This window comes from Botrytis cinerea, chromosome 3, assembly GCF_000143535.2.
Source record: "Botrytis cinerea B05.10 chromosome 3, complete sequence".
Classification (NCBI taxonomy): Eukaryota; Fungi; Ascomycota; class Leotiomycetes; order Helotiales; family Sclerotiniaceae; genus Botrytis; species Botrytis cinerea.
This window is the reverse complement of record NC_037312.1, coordinates 1772126-1796315: the sequence shown is the minus strand read 5'-3', so window position 1 is coordinate 1796315 and position 24190 is coordinate 1772126. Positions and strand designations below refer to the sequence as shown.

The 24190-nt window shown below is 43.2% G+C and overlaps 7 protein-coding genes across 9 annotated transcripts; 4 read left to right on the top strand and 3 right to left on the bottom strand.

Moving 5' to 3' along the window:
- The first annotated feature begins 55 nt into the window (after window positions 1-55).
- Window positions 56-2922, top strand: BCIN_03g05300 (hypothetical protein). Of its 3 annotated transcripts, none has more exons than XM_024692012.1 (8): window positions 56-169; window positions 366-427; window positions 492-575; window positions 636-770; window positions 821-856; window positions 965-1124; window positions 1216-2224; window positions 2274-2922. In XM_024692012.1, the coding sequence occupies exons 1-8, from the start codon at window positions 117-119 to the stop codon at window positions 2697-2699; spliced, it is 1965 nt and encodes a 654-aa protein (XP_024547783.1). In that variant the 5' UTR covers window positions 56-116; the 3' UTR covers window positions 2700-2922. The 3 variants fall into 3 exon arrangements, with proteins under 3 accessions (XP_024547783.1, XP_024547784.1, XP_024547785.1); XM_024692010.1 differs by having other exon boundaries at window positions 240-427; XM_024692011.1 differs by having other exon boundaries at window positions 227-427.
- Window positions 2923-3061: 139 nt separating this feature from the next.
- Window positions 3062-7223, top strand: Bcslp1. Its single transcript, XM_001560758.2, has 2 exons — window positions 3062-4271; window positions 4324-7223. Exons 1-2 carry the CDS (start codon window positions 3321-3323, stop codon window positions 6436-6438), a joined length of 3066 nt encoding a protein of 1021 aa, XP_001560808.2. The 5' UTR covers window positions 3062-3320; the 3' UTR covers window positions 6439-7223.
- Window positions 7224-7717: 494 nt separating this feature from the next.
- On the bottom strand, window positions 7718-10022 carry BCIN_03g05280 (hypothetical protein). The gene is made up of 4 exons (XM_001560757.2): window positions 9440-10022; window positions 9158-9383; window positions 9079-9101; window positions 7718-9028 (listed from the first exon to the last, which is right to left on the bottom strand). Exons 1-4 carry the CDS (start codon window positions 9799-9801, stop codon window positions 7945-7947), a joined length of 1695 nt encoding a protein of 564 aa, XP_001560807.1. The 5' UTR covers window positions 9802-10022; the 3' UTR covers window positions 7718-7944.
- A 340-nt stretch (window positions 10023-10362) lies between these two features.
- On the top strand, window positions 10363-12069 carry BCIN_03g05270 (hypothetical protein). Its single transcript, XM_001560756.2, has one exon. The coding sequence runs from the start codon at window positions 10441-10443 to the stop codon at window positions 11941-11943; it is 1503 nt and encodes a 500-aa protein (XP_001560806.2). The 5' UTR covers window positions 10363-10440; the 3' UTR covers window positions 11944-12069.
- A 1278-nt stretch (window positions 12070-13347) lies between these two features.
- BCIN_03g05260 (hypothetical protein) lies at window positions 13348-13958 on the bottom strand. Its single transcript, XM_001560755.2, has 2 exons — window positions 13826-13958; window positions 13348-13765 (listed from the first exon to the last, which is right to left on the bottom strand). The coding sequence occupies exons 1-2, from the start codon at window positions 13893-13895 to the stop codon at window positions 13587-13589; spliced, it is 249 nt and encodes an 82-aa protein (XP_001560805.1). The 5' UTR covers window positions 13896-13958; the 3' UTR covers window positions 13348-13586.
- Window positions 13959-18030: 4072 nt separating this feature from the next.
- On the bottom strand, window positions 18031-22490 carry BCIN_03g05250 (hypothetical protein). The gene is made up of 4 exons (XM_024692009.1): window positions 21504-22490; window positions 21367-21446; window positions 21272-21319; window positions 18031-21217 (listed from the first exon to the last, which is right to left on the bottom strand). Exons 1-4 carry the CDS (start codon window positions 22073-22075, stop codon window positions 18402-18404), a joined length of 3516 nt encoding a protein of 1171 aa, XP_024547782.1. The 5' UTR covers window positions 22076-22490; the 3' UTR covers window positions 18031-18401.
- Window positions 22491-22588: 98 nt separating this feature from the next.
- On the top strand, window positions 22589-23719 carry BCIN_03g05240 (hypothetical protein). Its single transcript, XM_024692008.1, has 6 exons — window positions 22589-22671; window positions 22733-22800; window positions 22866-22958; window positions 23016-23019; window positions 23076-23170; window positions 23243-23719. The coding sequence occupies exons 2-6, from the start codon at window positions 22753-22755 to the stop codon at window positions 23261-23263; spliced, it is 261 nt and encodes an 86-aa protein (XP_024547781.1). The 5' UTR covers window positions 22589-22671; window positions 22733-22752; the 3' UTR covers window positions 23264-23719.
- The last annotated feature ends 471 nt before the right edge of the window (window positions 23720-24190 follow it).

The following is a 24190-nucleotide window of genomic DNA, read 5'->3' as shown; positions in this document are numbered from 1 at the left end:
AACCCCACCTCAGCCCGCCAGTCGGTGATAGTAGCCTCGAGGTGGCAGTAGGTAGCCTCACCAGGTCTGGCACTTCAAACGGTACAGTGAACGGCACGCAGAGTACCCTCATTGGAATGTGCAGAAGAGGTTCAAGCAGCTCGTGGCCATATAGAAAGATAGTACTCGAGTAAGTAGACATTCGGCAATCAACAGATAAAGAGCGCGGTGTTAGTTACCTAATAAGTTTCTTGATTCAGATCTACACAATTCATACCCCATCTTCTTTGACCACTCATTTCTGTTCCACTACCTACCATCTTGGGAAACCCAATGCGATACCTCCGTCCCTTAAATAGTTGCTTACGTGGAATCCGTTCTGGTAGCTCTTTTCAACCACTCGCACAATCTCTCAACACTCGCATTCGATATTCGTCCAGTTTTGCCAGTACGTGCACTGCAGATCCAAGGAGTGCTCTCTTTATTGAGGCGTGGGGTTGACGAGATCTTAGAAACAGATATGGAGAGCATTAATACAACGGAGCGCTTGGCGGGGTTGCGGGAGCTCATGAAAAAGAACAAGGTCGATATCTACAGTATGTAAGTCACCTAGTGGCCATTCCTCCACATATCAACTCTGCCTAACCATCATACAGTCGTTCCTTCGGAAGATAGCCACAGCTCCGAATATATTGCAGCGTGTGATGCACGGAGGGAATTTATATCAGGGTTTTCGGGATCAGCTGGATGTGCCGTAGTGACTCTGGAGAAAGCTGCTCTAGCCACGGATGGTGGGTTATAACATTTGGTCTGCGCAGAGACTCCGCTAAGCTTCTCACAGGTCGATATTTCAACCAGGCCTCACGCCAGCTTGATAGTAAGTAAATTGGTTCGACTGTATTCTCACGGAAGGCTGCCATTTATCTTTATTGCTGGCATCCTCCTATGGCTACTGATCACTTGGAGACTAATCATGATAATCTAGACAATTGGCTCCTTTTAAAACAAGGTCTACAGGATGTCCCAACGTGGCAAGAATGGGCCGCTGAACAGTCTGAGAACGGAAAGGTGGTCGGTGTTGATCCTACTATCATGTCGGCATCCGACGCTCGAAAACTCACCGAGAAGATAAAAAAACGTGGCGGGTAAGCATGGCACATCTATTGCTTCCATAATTGATAGAGGGCTGTCTCTGATCTGTGCCTTGTATAAGAGATACTGATATGATTGTGGTAGAAATGACTTAGTTGCCGTGGAAGAAAATCTGGTGGACCTTGTTTGGGGAGACAGTCGCCCATCCAGACCAAAGGAGCCCGTCAAAGTTCTGGCCCGTAAATTTGCCGGGAAAGATGTCAAGACTAAACTTGAAGATCTTCGAAAGGAATTGCTGAAGAAAAAGAGCTCCGGTCTTATTGTATCCATGTTAGATGAAATAGCTTGGCTATTCAATCTCCGTGGAAATGATATCCCTTACAACCCAGTTTTCTTCTCCTACGCTTCGGTCACATCTTCATCCGCCACTTTATATGTGGATTCAAGCAAATTAAGTGATGAATGCACAGCGCATCTCAATGAAAACGGGGTTTCAGTTAGAGACTACTCGAAGATATTTGGCGACGCGGAAGTCTTGAGCCAATCTCTGGACGCAGAAGACACCAAAGTCAAGAAGTTCCTAGTCTCAAGCAGGGCATCATGGGCACTAAAGCGCGCTCTTGGTGGTGATGCTAAAGTCGATGAAGTGCGAAGCCCAATCGGTGACGCTAAATCTGTCAAAAATGAGACCGAATTAGAAGGAATGAGAGCTTGTCATGTAAGAGATGGAGCAGCACTTATCGAGTACTTTGCATGGCTAGAGCATCAGCTCGTAGTCGAAAAAGTAAAGATGGATGAAGTTACTGCGGCTGACAGACTCGAGCAATTACGGTCAAAGCAGAAGAATTTTGTTGGACTATCCTTTGACACGATATCCTCTACTGGGCCTAATGCAGCAGTCATTCATTACAAGCCTGAGCCCGGCAACTGCTCAATAATCGACCCAAACGCTGTTTATTTATGTGATTCTGGCGCCCAGTATTTCGATGGCACTACTGATACTACTCGTACACTACATTTTGGCGAGCCAACAGAAATGGAGAAGAAGGCTTATACGTTAGTTCTAAAAGGCAACATTGCTTTAGACGTCGCCATTTTCCCTAAAGGAACTAGCGGATTTGCTCTCGACGTCCTTGCTAGACAGTTCCTCTGGGTAAGTCCAACCACTCAATATTGCTCCTATTATGCTAAGATACAAACAGGAAGAAGGCTTGGACTACAGGCATGGAACAGGCCACGGAGTTGGCTCTTTTTTGAATGTTCACGAAGGACCAATAGGAATTGGGACTAGGATTCAATACTCGGAGGTCCCACTAGCACCTGGAAACGTCATCTCCAACGAACCTGGGTATTACGAGGATGGCTCCTTTGGTATCCGAATTGAAAACATTATCATGGTGAAGGAGATTGAGACTAAGCACCAATTTGGCGAAAAGCCATATTTGGGCTTTGAGCATGTGACAATGGTGCCATACTGCAGGAAACTTATTGACGAGACTCTCCTGACCCGAAAAGAAAAGCACTGGTTGAACGAGTATCATGCTGATATTTATTCTAAAACTAAAGACTTCTTCAAGGGAGATGAGCTCACTATGAGTTGGTTAGAGAGGGAGATCGAGCCGTTGTAGCCATGCATAGAGGGGTGCCTTACCCAGGCCATAGGGAGGGGCAAAGTAATGAATGAGAGAGCTGAGGCCCGTGTCAACATAGCATACATGTTACCATATAACATGTCTGATAGCGCAGAAATGTTTCACTGTTGTACTTGCATCAAGTAAATACACCCCACTATAGTGAATTGTGGAAAGCTCTGTATCGTGAAAATAGCGTCAAAAACATCCCACTTCCTAGACTATCGTGGTCAAAGTTCATGCATCATTATGGAGAAGAATTAAAAGGCTTGATCATTTGAATGGATCACGTGAAGACAGGGCTGATAGGACCAATTAAAATCAAAGGAGACATGTCCGCTTCTAGATCTAGCTTTAACGGTGAGTTTGACCAGACCTTCGAACAGGTAACGAACAGCAGGGAGAAACAAGGAATCAAAGAAAAATATGTTTTGCTCTGCTGTATTTTACTCACCGCACAATTGAATCCACAAAACTTCTTGGGCGTGCATTGTCCCAAATCTGCGGTTGCATTACTATTACTTCCGGTACGCCGTGGCACTTTATCGTAGCTAATTCATTAATTCATTCCTCTCAACATCCCGCCTTCGATCCAAAACACTATGCCGCCGAGCCAGAATGGTCTTCGCATGTCATCGATGTATCGTGGCAACAACTGCGCTTTCATTCCTCTTCTGCCTACCTAATGGCATAATCGCGAGCAGTGTGCCAACCACTGCCAGCACAGGCCCTATATTAAATGTCCCGAATACTACTGGAACATGCGAGTTTAGAACGATCAATTACATAACAGATATATTACCTCAACAGTGCCTTCGTTCATCTTGGAGTAATACGGACTCTCCGCCAACTACAAAGACAAATGCTATTGGTGCAGCTGGAACTCTCGAAAGCCAGGAAATTGATGTTGTAACGGACACAATATCGAATGCACCTTTCAGCGAGTCTGTTGCCCAAACAAATGACGAAACTAAAATCACGGACGAAACAAGTCGTACATCCGTCATTCAGCTTAAATCGTCCAGCCCATCTCCAGGCATACCGTCTCCTACGGCATCTCCGACTACTGTCGATGAAGGAGAGCTTAATGATGCCTCATTCTTGTCATTCGAAGAGTGGAAGAAACAAACATTGGAGCAAGCTGGGCAGCAAGATTTGAATCTGGGCAAGCGAAGATCCGCGGAAGCGGCTAGGAAAAGAGAGTCGGAAGCATTTCAAAACAATCTTGAATCTCTGGGAGATGATGGGGAAATTGATTTGGACTTTGGCGCTTTCCGGAATGGGGGGGCTGAGCAAACCTCAAGAACGACCAAAGATAAAGGCGTGGGTTCAAATCAGGATTCACAAGAAGAGAAAAGTGGTTCTGGGCATCGAAAGGAACACCGAAGTAAGGATGCTGGCAAGACCTGCAAAGAGCGTTTTTCCTATGCATCATTTGATGCCGGAGCTACTGTTCTAAAGACCCATCAAGGTGCAAAAAATTCAAAAGCTGTGTTGATAGAGAATAAGGATTCCTATATGCTTTCGGAATGTAAAACACAGAACAAATTTTTAGTCATTGAGCTTTCGGTAGGAGTTGTGCTTCCCCGCAGCAGAAATCACATTACTAACAAATCATTAGGAAGATATATGGATCGACACTCTAGTTCTTGCGAATTATGAATTCTTCTCCAGCATGTTGAGAACATTTCGAGTCAGTGTTAGCGATCGATGGCCTGTGAAGACTGATAAGTGGAAGGATTTGGGTGTTTATGAGGCTCGCAACTCGCGAGAAATACAAGCTTTTCTAATAGAGAATCCGCAAATTTGGGCAAGGTATATACGCATCGAATTTTTGACACATTACGGAAAGGAGTATTATTGCCCACTCTCGCTCGTGAGGGTTCATGGTACTCGCATGCTTGAAAGTTGGAAGGATACTGAAGCTAACAATGATGACGACGAGGAAGCGGATGAGGATCCTGAAGAAGGATTTGTTCCAGAAGCTGTAGCAGAAATCATTCAGACGAAATCGACTGTAATGCAAGCTGTGCATGTAACAGTGGGTAGCCAGACAGAGCCTACAGGATTATATACTACTCGAGACGTTCAAAGGGAAGAAATGCCAATGGAGACACACCTTAAACCACCGCCAACACCAACTTCTCTTTGGAAAAAGCCTATAGCCAGAGAATTTGAAATGCTCTCTATACGACCTCTAGACTTGTGCTATCCTTCAGATACCCCGGAACATATTCTCACCAGTCAAGCCGCGGTGGAGAATGAGTCATATAATTTCAAGACTACTATGAAAGTTCCACCATCACCTGAAATGATTTCTACTGCCTTTACAGATAATGGGATCACATCCTCATCACTGTCTTTCACCGGGCCTTCCGCACAGCAAACGTTATCTGAGGTTAAAGCATCCCTAGCAAGCACGTCACTTACCCAAGAGGCCCATGAATCTTCCAAGGTAATTCAGGACAGCTCACATTCAACTATCCCGACAAGTTCGACAACTATTATAGTTAACAAATCACAAGATGCTACAAGTACAAACAAGACCCGAGGTACAAACACTTCTTCTGGATCCGCCTCTCTTCCCACAATTCAAGAGAGCTTTTTTAAGGCTGTGTCAAGACGCCTGCAGCTGTTGGAAACCAACTCAACTTTGTCATTGAAGTATATTGAGGAGCAATCAAAGATGCTACGAGAAGCCTTTCTGAGAGTCGAAAAAAGGCAACTTCAAAAGACAACTGATTTCCTCGAAAATCTCAATAGCACAGTTCTTACCGAACTACGCGTGTTTCGTCAACAATACGATGAAATATGGCAATCGACTGTTATTTCACTTGAAAGTCAACGAGAAGAATCCCGTCGAGAAATTTTGGCTATTAGTGCTCGTCTCAACATCCTAGCAGATGAAGTTGTCTTTCAAAAGCGCATGTCTATTATCCAATCTGTACTGCTTCTTCTGTGTCTTGGCCTCGTGATTTTCTCTCGTGTCTCTACTGCAGAGCCTCTCAGCTTCTCTCTCCATAATCGACGTTCCCGTGTAACCAGCAACATGACTAATATAGAAAGCCCACTCGATACGCCGGGTTACACCTCTCGGGAACGCGAAGATTACATCGGTGACGCAGCTTCTCCCGTAAATGCGTGGTCCGGCCATCATCGACGTCAGCCCTCGGATGAATCTGTCAACTCGCGCTCCCGATCAAGAGGTTGGGGTCCTCCAACACCCATATCAACATATTCCCGCTCTGACAACGAGTTGACTCCTCCACGTTCATTTGACGAAACAACCACCAATACCATGACCGGAGCAACAACTGGTACCTTTTCTCGACTTCGCAGAAGCATCACTATGAAATACCAAAGTTCTAACCCCTTGCTATCTGCATCGAGAGAACATGAACTTCTTCGCACCTCGTCTTTTGGACCTTCGCTTAGATCTCATAATTCTTCGCCTGCCTCTTTCCTGTCGGTTTCAGATGCGAAAGAAAGGGGCGTCAGAGATAGAAACCCTACTGCTTTGGCTAGCCCCCCGCCTAGTGATATTGAGAGTCACGACCCCATGGATGAGCTGAACTCTACGCCCACGAGTATTCAACACGATACATTGGAAGGGCAAAGTGTTGATGATATCAGAGAATCTCGGTCTCTTCTAACACCTACACAAGAGCATGTTAACGAGCAAATTAATGAGCAAAAACCTTTGCCGGCTTTACCTGATGGAGGCCCAAGCCCATAGAAGAAATTTGTTTTACTTGGGCATTAAATTATTGTTCTACTATTTAGCGAGGAGTCTGGTTTGGGTCTTGGCATATACCATTATTGTTTACTGTTCATAGCTATGATATTGATGTGAAATAAAACATTTCTCTTATTACAATGACACTATTTTCGTGTCCTGGCTACTCAATTTTTCGGTGCCACAGAACTACATGAAGTCACATTTTCCCATCAAGATCGATTACATAGAAGCATGTTTTTAGAGGAAGCAATTAGGTCTGAATCAGCTGGAGCCTTCGGCCACCCAATGAGCGAAGATTACAATGTATCAGCTTGCGGCAGTATTCATACGTAAGCCTTTTACATGATTCTCATTTGAAGACCTTCTACTCGTCAAATCTGAATTAGGAGACTCAAAATATCTGAGTTTGAAGGGTTATTAAATTGAGAAATAGCTCAGGTTGGAGGAATATTTGACTTGCAGGTCAGAGCTAGAACAGTTGTGAGTCCACACTTTAGCGTCTTTTACAACGCAAATTAGTATACGAATTTGCTATCACGTCATGATGCTATTGTATATTCATTGCTCCGGTCAATCGTAGCTGTTGGTTGATCAAGGCGTTGCACAGAGAAATTAGTCTTTCCGTAGGATAGCTGGAAAAATTAAATCTTGATTCCCAGAATATACAATTCTAGGAATAAAGATTTATAAGGACAGTGTACGTTTCAATACCAGAAGTTTCCGAGTGTACAAGTAGGTTAATAAGTAACTACCAATGAAGTATTAAATTACAATGATAGTCATTGAATACGTAAATCATAGCAATAGTGATTAATCAATCTCTAAACACTAAGTGGTGCTTAGGATCGACTGATATAATGATTACCCCATTTGTGTATATTTTTCTTTTTCTAGGAAGTAGCCGCAAATAAAAACTAGATGGCGTCAAGAATTCGCGACGAGTAGTCTAGCAATGGGTCAATAGTATCTCAGCGTATACCTAAATATATCTAATATATACTACCTAAGGTCTGAAATGTCAAATATCGTGTCGAGATGTTATCCTATTTGTCCTTATTTCTCTTAACCATTCTTTTTTAATCTCTTCTCTTTTCTTATATTCACTTCTCCTTACATTCACTTATATTCACTTATATTCACTTATATTCACTTATATTCACTTATATTCACTTATATTTGGGTTTTATGACAATACGAACCAATATCAGGAGAAATTCTCCCTTGCAATAAACCTACGAAGGTGTTTTCTTATTTGTAACAATGCTGCTAATCAAGATCAGAAAGAAACCTCATATTCAGAAATTTCATTCTCATATTATACCAATTAAGGTTGTAAAGATAATAAAGAAACTGTTGAGCTTCTCGAAAGAAAAAGATACTAAATGTAATCACAGCTATTGATCTTGACCCTTGACAAGCTCGATTTTGTTTATTTGACCATTGGTACAATTGACGGCCCGTAACAAGTATGCTAGGTAGTTCCCTAAAAATACCCACAGCTTTTCAAGAGACGTCAATTTTCTGCCTTTTCAAAAAGACTGAAAAGGAAAGCGCTACTGCTCCGGCAGCAATGGGAAGGACGAAAAGCTTCTTGAAGCTGCTCATGATGATGTCCAAAATAGCGTTTTGTATATCATCATCTAAAGTTTCAAAGAATGAGTTTCCCAAACCAGAGATGAGTCCTTGAATTTCAGATGAGTTTCGATTTGGAAGGAGAGTCATTATACCACTCTGTGCGGTATTCAGGAAGACAGTGTCGCCAATTGCCAGTGATAGCGCTGCTCCACCTGACTGGGCACACGTCAAGAAACCAGTCACAATCGGAATGTCTTTGGGAGCGACAAGGAATTGAGCAACTGTAAATGATGCCTGGCTCCAACCGCCGACAAATGCCATGAGTACAGTATATCCATAGATGGCACTAATAGAAGTATCTCTTTCAATAGTATAGAGAAGCGCAGAACCAATGACTTGGAGAGCAGAGCATCCAAAATACCAAGGCATATAGTAGCCCCATTTTGATAGTGTGAAACCATTGACAAAAGTCATGGTAACCATGACCAAAATAAATGGGAGGAGTTTGAGACCTGAGCCTAATGCAGACTCGCCGTGGATGATTTCGAAGAAAATAGGAATGAAGTATATTGGAAGGAACACTGCTGCTCCAGCGCAGGCTGTCTCAATGAATAAAATGACTATTTCTTTTGAGTGAAGGTATTCTATCGGAATCAATCTGTGTTCCTCCGTTGTGCCCATTACATATGACTGCTGAATGGCTAATGCAATGAACAGAATGTCTCCGGTAACGAAAAGGCCAATGATAGATCCAGAATTCCATGGAAATAATACACCACCGAAGGCAATGGCCATCAGCAAGAATGCTATGGCACCCAAGAGGAATAAAGCACCTAGCCAGTCAATTTGACCCCATCGACCAAGAAGGCTCAAGTTAGATCGGGGTTTGGAGTTTGGGATGAGAAATACGTATACAGGAGCAAAAGCTCCTCCGATGCAAAGGTTGATATAGAATCCCCATCGCCATGTGGCGCTACTATCAGCAAAAGCCCCTCCTATAAAAGGACCGACCCTATGGATATGTCAGCTTTGTGTGAAATTTGGAATGTCATTGAGTCTCACACGGTGCCAATACCCCAGAGTATCTGCGATCATTCCAGATTAGCATATTGGAAATCAAAGTTCAATCTAGTCGACTTACACCTATCAATCCAAGATATATTGGCCGCTCAGTCTTTGATGTATTCTCCGACATCACAGTCATGACACCGATATACATTCCTATTCCTCCTAGTCCGCATATAGCTCGACCGACAATGAGAGCGTTCATGTTGGGAGCGCCTCCACATATCGCGGAGCCGACCTCGAAAATTAAGGTTGTGAATATATAGACATATTTCGCGTCGAATGTACCATATGCTTTTCCCCTGCGTACCAATACATGTCAGTACGAGGTTGTGTACACATGATCTTAACTGCTTACCACATTAGATTTGTTCCAGCGGCTCCCAGCATGAAAGCCACCGAAACCCATGTTAGCTTCCCCACTTCGTCAAATTCTTCGACAATTGCCGTCTGAATATCGGCGACGATAGTGTTGTCTATCGCGAACAAAAAGGTCGACGATGAGATGCAAGCCACCACTAGAATCCAGGAAAGCCCATTGATTGTTCGAGTAGAGCTTTCCGCTACAGTATCTCTATTTCTTTCGACTATGGCATTGGCAGAAGATATTTCCTTCTCGGGTACTTTTCCGGCTTCAGTAGCAGAACCTCCAACAAGCTGTGGGCTCTCCGATGTTCTGGTCGAGCTATCCTCATCCAAAAGTACTGGTGAAGGTGTCATAGCGTCTTTTGAGATTCAGAAGAAAGAGTAATATTGTCGGATTCCGATGAAAGCGTTTCGTTACAACAATTAAGTTCACTTCTGAGACCAAAGGTTATTAGCTGGTTCTTGAACTTGGTATTGCACTTGTTTCGCATTAAAGCCGAAAGATATTAGGTGAACACCTACAACACTTGGAACTGTTCATAAAATTGTTCGATTTCGGATATAAAATAATCGGCACACCTGTCGAATCACGATGGTTTAATTGATCCGTACAAAATTAGAATATTAGAATTGTTTAATCCTTCCATTATGTTGGTATGTACACTCGCTTACGCCACCCCTGTGAAATTTAGTGGTCATAGATTTCTGCACATCCCTGATAGTTGTTGGCTGCTTATGTTGCATCCATTTTCCGCGCTAATACTTGTCGCTGTTGGGTATTGTAGCTGCCGGGTAGTTATGAGTTCGCTTTTTGGTAAAGGTCTGGTGGTTGCAAGGCTATGCTATCCACAATAAACCGAGAGATTGCCCAAAGTTGGGATACTTTACGATCCCCCCAAAAATTCTACTTCAAACGGTCAGAGTCTTTGAAGCTTTTCACTCAATTCTACCGTCGCTGTTTTTTTACTTGAAATCAATACCGAGATTTTAACTATGGCACTTTACACTATATTCTATATCAGTTATCCTTCATTGCTGTTCCTCTGCGCAGTTCTCCTACTTACAATTCGTGCTCTAACGAATCACATAAGCACCAATCGATTGCGAAAGGGATGCCAGCCACCGCGATCAATTCCTCAGAAAGACCCATTCTTTGGGCTTGATATAATCTACGGCCGGTTCACGGAAACATATGAAAAGCAATCGCGTGATACAATTGCCAGAAGTCTCTTTTCAAAATATGGCCATACATTTCAATCATTTCCGTATGGCGTTGCTGAAATAGTTACTGAAGCACCGGAACACGTCAAAGCTATCTATGGAACAGATTTCGAATCTTTTGGAGTCGGTCCGATGAGATCTTTTGGTTTAAAACCTTTGGCAGGCGACGGCTTAATGTCCACAGACGGTGCTGTGTGGAAGGCTCATCGTTCTGTGCTCACTCCAATATTTGCAAAAGCCACACACCACCAGCACATGTTTGAGCAACACGTTGCACGGCTTTTGGCATTGATTCCTGAAGATGGCTCCACTGTTGATCTACAGCCGCTTTTTGACCGTCTAGCACTGGATAGCTCCTCTGAAATTTTATTTGGAGAGTCGACATTGACCCTATTGCCAGAGACTCCAGTAGATGCCATGAGATTTCTAGATGCCTACAATTACTCTCTACAAGGTGTAGGTATGAGAATGGTTTTGCCATTCTGGGATTTTCTATCTCGGGATCCGAAGTTCTGGTCTTCATGCAAAGATGCGCAAGATTTTGTCGATAAAATACTTGACAAAGTAATGGACAAAGCCGTATCGGCCAGCGAGAAACAAAAATACTCGGTGGCATACGGACTAGCAGATCTAGGTCAAGATCGAGTGAAGATTAGAGATGAGCTTTTGGGGTTATTCCTTCCAGTCCACGATGCCATCGCGACGCCTCTTACGAATATATTCTTTAATCTAGCACGCAACTCTCAGGCGTGGGCAAAGTTACAAAAGGAGATAACAGCTATTGGATCTGCAGAACTCACTCCGAAACTTCTGAAGAGCTTGAGCTATTTAAACTGTGTCATTAATGAGACAATGAGACTATATCCCGGTGTGAGTGCCAATGAGCGCATTGCCCTTCGCGATACAGTCCTTCCAACAGGAGGAGGGCCAAATGCAAGCTCTCCGATTTTTGTCAAAAAAGGTGTAAAGGTTGTACTTTGGTTCGCGTCAATGGCTCGACGAAAGGATCTTTGGGGGGAAGACGCTGAAATATGGCGTCCTGAGAGATGGGAAGGTGATTTCAAACCTGATCGTTGGATAAATTTATCTTTTGGGGCTGGGCCACGAATGTGCCCGGCTAGTGATCTTGGCGTTACCCAGATTGCGATAACTACCATCAGGATCCTGCAAAAGTTCAAGGTTATTCAGAATCGTGATCCCGTGATGGAATTTGTGGATCGTTGGAGGGTAACAACCGTGAGCAAGAACGGCGCCCAGGTTGGATTGATACTTTAATTAATACCTAGAAGATAGCTTCTGACCTTTTCAATCTTTCCTTCTGGATTTGTTCCATTCTGTGAAGACAGCGTGCCGTTGAATACCATCTCAATATGGGGTGCATGACAATCTCGTACTATTGCACTAGATTAGATCACCTGTGGGGGCGACTTTTAAAAACACACAGACCTGGAAGCGAACCATACATCCGACTACAACATTGTAATTTTGAAAAGAACTATAGTTGTGTTTTTGAGACAAAAAGTGACAAAAACCAACTTTTTAGTATAGATTACTGGTTTCTTAATATAAATTGATAATTTTAGATCCAGATTACTAATTTCAATTATAAAATCGCATAATTGTATAATCGTATAATTACACTAATAATTTTTTTTATAGATATTTTAAACCCTTTTTTTTTTGGAAATTCTAAAAAAAATACTAGTGTGATTTTGCGATTTTGTGATTGTACGATTATATAATTGAAATTTGTAATCTGGATCTGAAATTAGTAATCTATATAGAAAATGAGTGATATATACTAAAAATGTAGCAATCTATATTAAAAAACTAGTAATTTACACTAAGAAAGTTGGTTTTTGTTACTTTTTGTCTCAAAAACACACCATAGAGAACATCGGCACGTAAAAGCCGAAACACCCGGTTAGCCCCATATACTGCTGCAATATAACTGGCCACAAGCCTCCCAATCATTTTTGCTTGTTCGTATCTGGAGGTGCATACTGAACCACACTGTCGGGTCAAGTCAGTACATCGCGCAATGTGTATGGGGCGCGCTACTTTCAATCTTCATCACACTACCTTATTAGTTTCTTCTCACAAGCTGCTACTAACAAAATGAGGAGTCGGGGAAATATCAGGAAGCACGCCACCCCGTCGTGAGCTTTACCCAATCACGTCAATACAGCCCTCTAGATATTTGTGGCGTCTTGCTCCACTTTCGCTTAGATATTATTACTGGGTATTACTGCGCTAGGCTACTGATCGGTTGTTTGGCACTGCACTACACAGGTGCTACCTTCATCTACAAGATCTAATTCATCCTGCATCGCGACGTTGCAATCGATCCAGCTGATGCATCTGTTGCTCCGTGGGTGGCGGGTTTTTCCACACTTCTACCTTGTGCTCGCCTACAGAGTATCACCTCTTACGGTCTGAATTTTGCAGCTCAACTGGCTTTTATCAATCCTGCGCGACTGCGCCCCATTTCTCCGTATCGTATTCGGTCATGATAGGTGATTGAACGTTCCACTGCGGAGATGATGTGGGCATTATACAACACACCATTGCGGTTCGCGCCGCTCAATTGCATGATAAGATTTGTTGTTATTGTGCTTTAAGATAGATGAAACTAATGGGCTATACTAATAAAGAATGAGAGAATATCAAACAGGTAACTGTAGCTAAGATCAATTCTCCACAATCCCCGGCTTTAAAAAAATCTTTGATAATAAATCCCCACAACCTTGGAAGTAACAGTAACAGGGATTTAAACTGTATAATGCTATAATATAAACATAGAAGCCAATTATAACCGTCTAATAATCAATATCTCGGAGATAATCTGGGTAAATTACAGAACCATCCTCTTTTGCAGCGTCAATATCTCTGCCCACCACTTCTCTACTGTAATCGGGCTAAATGACGAACTCGTCACTAACTGATCGGCGATAGTCGGTATAGATGATGGATTTATCGTCGTTAGATGGTGCATTTCTTTGATACTCCGGATAGACGACAGATTCGTCACTAGTCGATCTGCGATAGTCTGGGTAGACAACGCTCTCGTCGGCTTTATGGGTATCTCTAGCAAGTGCTGTAGGGTTGGTTAGTAGATTTTTCGATTAAAATATGTGAAGCTTGATGCGGTACACACTAGAAGACTTCATTGGGGCACAGAACCCAACTAGGAGGATTGCAAGGACCGTAAGTTTCATGAAAAACATCTTGACTTTGAGCGGCGTGTGTTAAATCTGAGTTGGGACGAGTATCTTGATATTTCAGAGACCTTGTGAAACTAGGATTTGAATGTCTATCGAGAGCTTTAGGTGGGATTTTCGACAATCTTTGTATGTTTTTTGTTTTTAAGGAATTAGTGTTTGCGGTTCTACATGCAATCATATGACGAAAATTCCGAACAAAAAAACACTCTAGAATCAGCAAACTCTTGATGAGAATCCCTAATTATCTCCCCGCAGCTACACCCCTTCAACTGTTAGCCTATATGATTTCGTGCTTGTTGCATATTACACAATTCTTCACTCCCTGTGCGTTTGCCGACAACCCTCAAATCTGAACATGTTAGGCATCATTCCGAAGACCTTAAACTATTTTCCATTTTGTAAAACCCAGAAATCAATGGAACTAGGTGACGAAGAGTTGGATTCATTGCCGTTCCTTCTTTCTACTGGAGGTCGAAAGAAAGAAAAGCAAAATTATCTCAGAGTTATTGGCTTACACCTATGTGCCTTTCTTCTATATTCCTTGGCGAATTTCTTATGTTTGAAATCTTATACTTCTCAGGGTAGAAGCCTCCTAACTGAAATGAGTATGTGGACTCCAAGACAATCAACGGAGCTAAATAGCGAGCTGATCATTTTCCAGGCTTCGATCAAGAAGAACCCTGGGTAAATCAACAGTACTTTGAGCTTGCTGAGTTCAGTGTTTACGCTGGGGCACCCAATAAAGACTTGGATAACGCGTGGCAAGACTTACTCTCCGGAATAAACATTCGAGTCTCTCAGAGGGAGCTTGAGAGGAAGAATCAGACAGACATCTCTTCCATTGTCGGATGGACAAGACCACCTTGTATGGTTTGAGGCTTTTCATCAATTTCGTTGTGTAGTCTGTATCACCTGCACGGCATAGATCTACCCTCTTGCTAATTTGAAACCCCATTAGAAGTTTTTAAGGCAAGCCATATACCACAAGCACTACTTTCCCGATGTTTCGAGAGACAAGGAAGCCCACTTGCTTCTGCATGCAGGTTTGAATCTATTTTCTCTAATTGTGGAACACTTCTAACATCTTTAGATCACTGTTTTGAGCTGTTATGACAAGCAATTATTTGTCATGCAGACACTTCATTAATGACATTTGAGTGGAGTCCAAAGAGTGATAAACCGATGCTGAAATTAGATGTACCGAAACATACATGCGTTATTTGGGAAGATCTTCGGCTTAAGATACAGCGACGGATAGTTGACGATGAAGAAATGAGCAGTCTCAAAAACCAGTCTTTCTTAGGAGAAATTTAACTGTATAGTCTGCTCATCTGGCATGAATTATTGGACTTAGTAAATGTAACACAGTATTTATGTCTCCGTGCTCATTATATCCGACACAGCTATTGCTCGTCCCAGGCCACCGACGTGAAGAAGGTCATTGATCGAAGCTTCTCTGCTGGACTCAATTGTATCTGCCTGTCTACCGTAGTCTCTGAGCCTTCTTTCAGATCCAACTTTCTGCCATTCCCACCATAAGCGATCAGCTTTTGTATGATGAAGTAAAAAGATCGGATCTGTGACATAATTAATATGCAAGTCTTCGAGAATTAGATTTAGACTTTCTTGGGTACACGAACCATTAGGGGATGTAAAACTTCCAAATTCTCCCAGCAAGACTACAGGTATATCACGATGTGCACCATCTTCCAAGGCAAGACTAAATCCTCTGTAGTCAGGGGAGTTGAATGCTTTCTGAAGAGATGAAGGATGGAATCTTGAAGTAACGAACTGATCTTTCTCTGAACCATGTCGAAAACCACGAGATAAACAATGCTCTTGTTAGCTATCTTCGTAATAGAAAAGTTTCATGTTTGTAAAATGTCCATCGATAACAAATCTCCCTTCCCCTACACTGGGATCCCCCGTTCCATCGCTCCCGAACCCGTCCTCGCTGTCCCAGATTGGTGATATTTCGATATCTGACCAGTCTAACTCCCAGTCCCAGTAAGATAGATATTCAGTGTAGTTGTATTGACCTTTCAAAGCCTGCTCGTAAATGTGAACAAAATAACGATATCAGGACAGGAACCCGGCAATTTCATGTGTGTAGTCGCCAATCTGAATATGCGAGTAGCCAAAATCATCGTATTGTGAGTGGTTATTCCTAGCATGGATGGCTTGCTACGAAGACAGTTCACATGTATGATTCCCAAAGTCCAGAAATCCGATAACTTGTAACTATTGCAATTCAAGTTGCTGCATCTCTTGTGAGCTTCCACCAGCTGATTTCAACTACCTGCGAACATGGCTAAATATCTGCTAACATACATTTTTTCAAGACTGTTGATGCGATGGTCAAATGGCCGGGATCACAAGAGCCTGATCATACGGTAATTTTTCTTACTGCGAGTACAAAAGATCTTGATTTACGTTCACCAGGGCTTTGCGATTGCGAGCAACATCGAAAATACGCTGTTTTCGGAACTAGGCAAACACCCTTTTTGAGCCAAGAGGTTTAGTAACGCTATGGCTATGGTGAATAGAGAAGTTGGCCTTGAATCATCTCACATAGTTGATGCGTTCATATGGTGGGATTCCATCAGAACTTTCGTCGATGTTGGCGGTTCTCTTGAAGAAGTCAGTATCGCTCTTGCAAATAGCTTTCCGAGGCTTCATTTTACCAGTCAGGATCTTCCGGTTGCCGTGGATCAAGCATCTATTTCCGTGTCGCAAGATATATCTAACAGGGTGACTTTCATGATCCACGACTTCTTTACTGAGCAGCCTGTTATGGGAGCCGATGTCTATCTGTTCCGCTGCGATTTTCCATAATCACTCTGACAAGTACTGTATCGAGATTCTCCAACGCTTAATCCCAGAATTAAAGCCTGGCGCTCGAATTGTCATCGCGGAATACATCGTTCCACCACCTGGCTCCGTCTCAAAATATAAGGAGCGGTTGATCCGGCGCGTATAATGCATTTTCATAAATTTGATTATTTCGTGCTAACATACAATTTCTTGATCAGATCTATGGGCCTTGCGATGGCTGAGCTTCTCAATGCAAAAGAAAGAGACCTTGACGAATGGAAGATATTGCTCAAGAATGCTGATGAGAATTTTGATTTCATCGGAATGGAACAGCCAAAAGACTCAAAACTGTACTTTATCGAAGCAAGATGGAACCTATCTAAACTCAAGAGTTTGAGCTTGTTGGAGGCCAGTTAGTGACGTGACCATAGTACCATTTGAATTTCAGCAATTTGAAAGCAGAAAGCGCAAAAATTGGCAGAATCTTGATAGCAGAAATTTGTATTGGATCATCATATCCCAAGTGATATGGTCAGTATGTGTATCAATGACTTATGTCCTGCATGTACTGGCTTCTGCGTGCAATTCAATTGGCCAAAATTATCGGAAGTGTCACGGTGTGGAGTTTTTGAGGAATGAGCAGAACGGAAACTTTAGTAAAAGCCAGGATAAGCAACAACTGACACCTAACACTAAGTATTTTTATTCTGCTTTACAGTATGATAACGTGTTCAGCGCAGTCCGGACTTCTCACTAGTAGTGATATATAATGAACAGTTTTTTTTTATCATACCACGTAACTGAAGATCGGATGCTTAGTTTCACTTTGGTTTGATGAGCTTCCAAACCGAACTTGATCGAGCCCCTCACTTGGCAGTACCAAGTTTAAATCATACCTGAGCCTATTTGAGTGCTTGGACAACTTTGTCCGTACGATCTCGAATCGAATATGACCCATAGAGGTTCATCACTTTCTCTGGTCCAAATCCTGGGTCTCGGGAATATGTCTGTAGCTCGTGCTTTCCAATATTATGGAAGTCGAATAGAAGTAGAAACAAAGCATCTCTTTCCACATATGAACTAGATATGTATCTTCAATGGCGAACTAGAATGGGATGCACCCAGTTTCGATTTTGCTTTTAAAACCTTTGAATGCTAAGCTAACTCATACACCAGAGAGGATACAAGACCGACAGTAGTGTGCTGGAGAGCGATATGGATATCCGGTGAATACGAGCTCGCTATAACATCATGATATCTGAATCTCCACTTGTTTTTAGGATATGTGCTCCAGATATCTAGATCAAGTAGACTAGGACGAAGATGAGAAGAACAGCGAGGACGAGATTGCGATAAGTGATACAGTGGATCTCTGCACGTTGCCATTAGGCTGATATTACATGGGAAATAATATTACACAAGGATTAGTTCGTTGTGTGGTATCTTTCTGAGATACCGAAAGCAACCATAGTAGTACATGAATGATTACAGTTTAAGAAATTTTGCGAAAGGCCCCATACACATGTTGACGCCAATACTTGCCTGAAGCAATAGGATATTTTGCCAATGCCGACATGCCAAAGCTCATGAATACCCTTTCCAAACGCCATTTAAAGCCTAGGTATCCTTGCTCACCATTCCAAATATCGTAACGCACAAATTCACGCCCCATGAAGCTAGCATACAGACCGCTTTCTATTCATCTTCACCTTCTGCATCCAAATCCTCTCCTTCTACGCCCAGAATCGGGTTCGCATCAAGATTTGGGTCTATGTTGGCATCTTGATTTACATCCGCGTTACAATCAACTTCACTTTCGTCAACTGGTACATCAGCCATTTCTTGATCGCCTTCCGCATCAACAAGAGGGCCTTTGCCTTTTCCTACCCCTGCTCCTTTGCCTTTACCCAAGAGAATAGGCTTGCCTAGTCCGGCACCCTTGCGTGACAAATCTCGATCTCGTCTCGATCTCGGCGCGGGAGTATCGTAGATTGCGGACTCATCGAGATCACTTCTTGTCTCTTGATTCTCTTCCTCTTCGTCGCCAAGCATTACCTCGTTTCCCAGCTTACTGCGCTGTTTCAACAACCTAGGTGGCAAGCCAGGACCACTCTCCGCATTCCCAAAATCGCTCTTCTTGGTTCCTTTTGGCCATCTACCAGGCCCACGCCCTGTACCTCCGCTCTTTCTACGCGCTGCAGTCCGCGCCTTTGAAGCAGATGCAGATGTAGTGGATGCACGTCTAATAGGCACGCCTACCGCCCTTCGAGATTTGGGCCGAGCAGATGAAGAGGTTGATATTCTTGCACGTGAGGATGGTCGCGCTAAGGTTGGGCGTGAGACGGTTCGACTTCGAGCACCAGGCAAGGGAGGAAACACAACAAATCGTATAGCCGGGATCGAGGAGGCAAGATCATAGTATGACTTTTTGGTCATACCATTGAGCTTTTGCGTCATCGCTGACTTTCCAACACTACCTTCTGAACTTGCAACTCTAATGACTTCACCAGCCCCGGTGGTCATTTTGCCTAACGATGCTGTCATTTCTTCTGTATCACCATTCGTAAGACCGTTCAAAGATGTGCCTTGGACACTTCCATTAGATATGCCTTCAACACTGGGTACTTCGTCTTCGTCCTCCTCGCGTGGTGCGACCGTGTTAAGTGGCGGTGCATGATCATAAGCAGAAGCATTACCTCTACCCATGACGAAAGGCGTCCAGACCAACCTTTTAGGATTGAGTTTAGCGTACCCTTTTGCTTCATGATGGCAAATAACCTCTTTGTAGTAATCCGGCTTTAATCTCATGGCATAGGTACCAGTTGTTGGATCGCGGACGAGAGTGCCCATGGCATCAAGGCCAGATATAACATCATCTGGCGTTAAACCCATTTCGTCAGAAATAGCCTTGATACTTGGAACACGTTCAGAGGGCTGAAATCTTTGTAAGTAATAACATAGAACGAGTCGCCAGTAATTACGGTAAGAGACTAGACCCATATCCGAAAGTGGCTTCTCAGGAGAGCCAGTCTTCTTCTCAACGCGAGTGAGAAGATACGAAAAGTCGATGAGCAGGTGACCATATCCCTTTCGTTGATGAATAGGCAATACGAGAATACATGAGACGTTGTTGAGGCTGCTAGGTCGCTTCTCCTTCGAAAAATAGCCCACAAAGTGACAACCCAGTTCGTCATATTCTGTCATGACATAAAAAAGGAAAGGCTCGACATCATAGTAAAGAGTTTTCGATCCGAGAAAGAGCTTTGCTAGGAGACAAAGATTTTGGCAGTACAGTGGGTTCTTGCGGCCATCCACTTCGAAAATCATAATCTTTCCATCCCGGTATATTTCATCGCCAGGAGGATGCTTCCATGGGCATTTCGTTTTATGCCTCCAAGCAACAATATCGGACTCCATGTACTTCAAACAGAACTCACATATGAAAAGTGCCTTATTCCGGCTATATTCTTCTGGATATGGAGCAGCATACCAAATATCGATTTGATATGCCCCAAAATCAATATATTCAATTTGGCTGGCTGGACCTGACACCTTGCGTGCTTTTCTCAATCCTGCCTTGGCAGCAGCTTCTGCCGCAGCCGCTGCCCTTGCTTTCCAATCCTCTTCAGCCGTTTGACGAGCATCTTCAAATTGACGCCGATGCTCTGCTCTAGGTAGTGTCAAAGATGTATCAGCGTCAGCTTCGGAAAGAATGCCACCGTAAGGTTTGGATTTCAGCTCTTCCAATTCTTTCTCGTGAATGGAGGGGTAGAAAGGTTGTGAGTAGCTCGAGGGGACAAGAGCGGTAGAAGTAGCTGTGGATCGAGCCTTTGAGACGCCACGACCACCGCGTTTCTTTTTTGGTTTAGGGGGTATTGAGAGAATATGCCTCAACTCCATAGGATCAACACGAAAGGAGATTTTGAGAGTGCCAGGTATTTTCTCGACAATGTTAACTGGCGGACCTAAAGATGAAGAAGTCTTTTGACGTAAGGATCTTGAAACACGCGGGCTTGTAGGCGTATCTACCCTCTTCTTATTCCTTTTGCCGTTAGTCAATGATAAGTTGCTATCGTTGTCGACTTTGGCTTCATCATGTGGTTCGTCAAATGATGGTTTGGAATTGTCGGGAAGTACATCTCGATCACGAGTCCTTTTTCTCAAAACTAGTCCCTCATCAGCCTCCACGGATGAAGTTTTTCTCTTACGCAACAAACGTGAGCCATCCATGGGATCTTCTGGTGGTATTAGTTGTTCGAAGACGGAGTGTGAATCTGATTTGATTGTACCACGTCTTGGCGGTAATAGGTCCCCTGGAACTCTGTCCCTCGATATTCTCCTCTTGGCCGCTATTGATGCATCTTCATCAAGAAGTTCTACACCATCTCCCTCTTGACCGACTGCCTCCACTATTTCTTCCTCTGGGCCTTCAAGCATATCGACATCTGCACTTGGACTTCCGGGCACGAGACTGTTTTCGTGGCATCCTGGACAATACCATTTTTCCGCCTCTGGAATTTATTTTAGCCGCATTATACATTTCTGTATGACGGAACAGTACATACCTTCGTCAGACTTGAGCGCATTTGAATTTCGGGCGCATTGCCGATGCGCTACAGCTTTGTCAGCCTTACCGATTATAAATACTGGGTCAACTTACCATTGTCTCCACACATCTCACATGCCAGATAAAGTTCGAATTCTTCACTCGGATCATCGTCCTCGTCTTGCTCGCAGAATCTAAGAAGCTATGAGTAAGTTGAAGACTGTAAGTTGAGGAAAAGAAGAGAAACATACATGCAGCGATTCGGATTTACGTGTTCTTCCTCTTCCTCTTCACCTTCCCCATTAGATTGCCATCGTGTTTCTTCCTCGACATCGCTAGAGCCCTTAGATTCGTCATCTTGTTCAATTTCCACGGAGCTGTCGCTATCGGAGCCACTCTCTGCGTCTTCATCATCGTCATCCTCTAAGCCAGGCTGAATTTTGACTGCACCAACTCCCTCCGCATCGTCGTCATCCTCATCTCCTTCACCCAGCTCTCGGTTTTCATCTGCCTCTTCTTCCTCAGTATGATCCATGTTGTCTGGCCCGTCAAGCATTTCGTCGTCCTCCTCTCCATCTGCATCTTCATCTGTTAACATATCCTCTTCTCCTTCCGGTCCCTCTCTGTCATCCTCTAGATCGCTGTGATCCCCAATCAACCCATTTTGTAATTGAATATTAGCAGCATATGCATTCGCGTCCTCATTGATTATGTCAGGAACCATGTCGTCATCCTCCTCAAAATCAGCATCGTCTTCAGAAGTAGCTAAACTACGGGAAGGCTCCCCATCCATAAGCACCACTGCTGCTGCCGCTCCCGCCATTCTTTATAGATTGGTTTTCATGCGCGATGTAGATATATTGGCACGACAGGAATATTTATCGATGCCGAGAATATAGGAGAATGTGGCCTAGGCGGTTGGATAGCCTTTGCAATCGTTGCTTCTGCGCCCCGCCGGGTAATTAAGTAGAAGATGAAACAGTGTTCGATTTTTGTCGCCGATTCGATTTATTAGATGCCAGAGGACATACTATACCAGCCAAGTTAACGCAAGTAATGCGCAGCTTGCCAGATAATTGTTGGATGGATTGTTGTAATTTAGGTATTAAGCACTGCAGTTCGAAGAAGTGAACGTGATGTTTTAAACCAATTCCATCGAAAAACAATTATGAGAGCCTCAAATATTTATGCATAAGACCTTCCGACGCGTAGATCAAGCTTGATTTGAATTGATAATCGTGTGTGGTGTTGTTATTGCGTTCTCAAGGGTTATCAATACCCCAAAGTCGTCGTTCGGGCGGCCTGCGAAGTCTTAGTCATCATTTCACTTCAAATTGGCGCAAACCAACGTCGTCAATCAATTCTGAGGCTCTCAAAAAGCCTTATCACTCCAATTGAGAAGCCAACAACAAATACAAGGTACGTGCTATACAATTTGTGAGGCTATATGAATGTTACAATGCTAACCATGAATCAATAGATAATTACGAAATCGCCACGATGGGTGTTCCTTTCGAAGCTCTCCTTCCATATGGAATCATGCTTGCCGTTCGTACCTCTACGATTCTCACGACCCTTCCACTACAAAGATCATAATACTGAGTACCACGCAGATGTTCGGTATTACCGGTGCTGGAATGTCTGGAGTTAGAGCTCTGCAAAATGGTGGAAAGAGAGCCAGACATTCTGTAGATGCCTGGGACAGAGTGAGCATCCCTACGTCTTAACCTTACATTGATGAAGGAAACTAATCGTTCACGCAGCAAAGTAACCTCTATCCTCGGGATTCTACACTGTTGTGTATGATACTGACTGCGATGTAGTGATGGACCGTGATAGAAGGTTGACTGGATTCCTTCGAGGGCAAACCGATAATCCAAGTGCTCCTCTAGGATTCGAGTTGAATAACCCATGGAGAGTAAGTTTTTTTATTGGGCTTCAGAGAGTCTTCTTCATAAATATTTTATTTTTACTAACTTCAACTCAACAGCTCGAGAAGAGATTCATCTAGAGACTTTGGCTCAACCACTGTACATACCCCAAATGAATTTAAACAAGCCACAATATTTTATGATACTCATGCCTACAATGGGCTCTGGATGGCCTGATCGAGAGATGATTCTATTAATCGAATCATTGTGGGCTTACAAGACTCTAACCCTTGATCTAAACTGCGTTTGTCATGCCGAACACATTACATGTTGAACAAAGTGACTTCTACATGTTTATGTTCTCCGAAGACAGCGATGTTTCAAATTTTCTCTCCTCCCCTCCCTCATACGACAAATTAAATTATGCGTTATCTTCCTCTTCATCACATTGAATTATTGCCATGGTATTATGTCAATTTGAGTTCAACAGTGGATATACGGTTTCACAACTGATTTTCAAAAATCACAATGTGTTTCAACCTGCTACCTGCACTCGGTTCATTTAAATCGTGTATCTAATAAATACTTGGCCTGCATTGAAAATTTTCGTCATTTCTTGCGGTGTATAAATGATAGTTGCAACTATGTGGCTATGTGAAATATTTGAGCTTTCTGTGAGTCGATGCATCCACTGACGATGCTCAGAAGGTATGGTCCTTAGACATTTATCCTTCCAGGACCCATCTGGCAAAGAGTTATGTAGACGATTTCTATTCTTCCTGAAAGAATTTAGAATCTACGAGTGTGTTGTGCATTCCATGTAGTTCTGCTAAATCATACTAATACACGGCTTTCAAAGGAATTCTCGCCCCCCCTTATAAGCATATTGCATCGAACGACCCGCAACCTATAGTACTGTACATCTCTCCATATCTATTGTCAGAGCCCATCCAACATGGGTTCCGAAACTAGGCTGTGCATCCTGAGGTCTATGTTTATGGCCAGCTCTATATGCTGGCATTTCTCTACCGTCCCTGATATCGATTATCAGAGTCCATCCAACATGG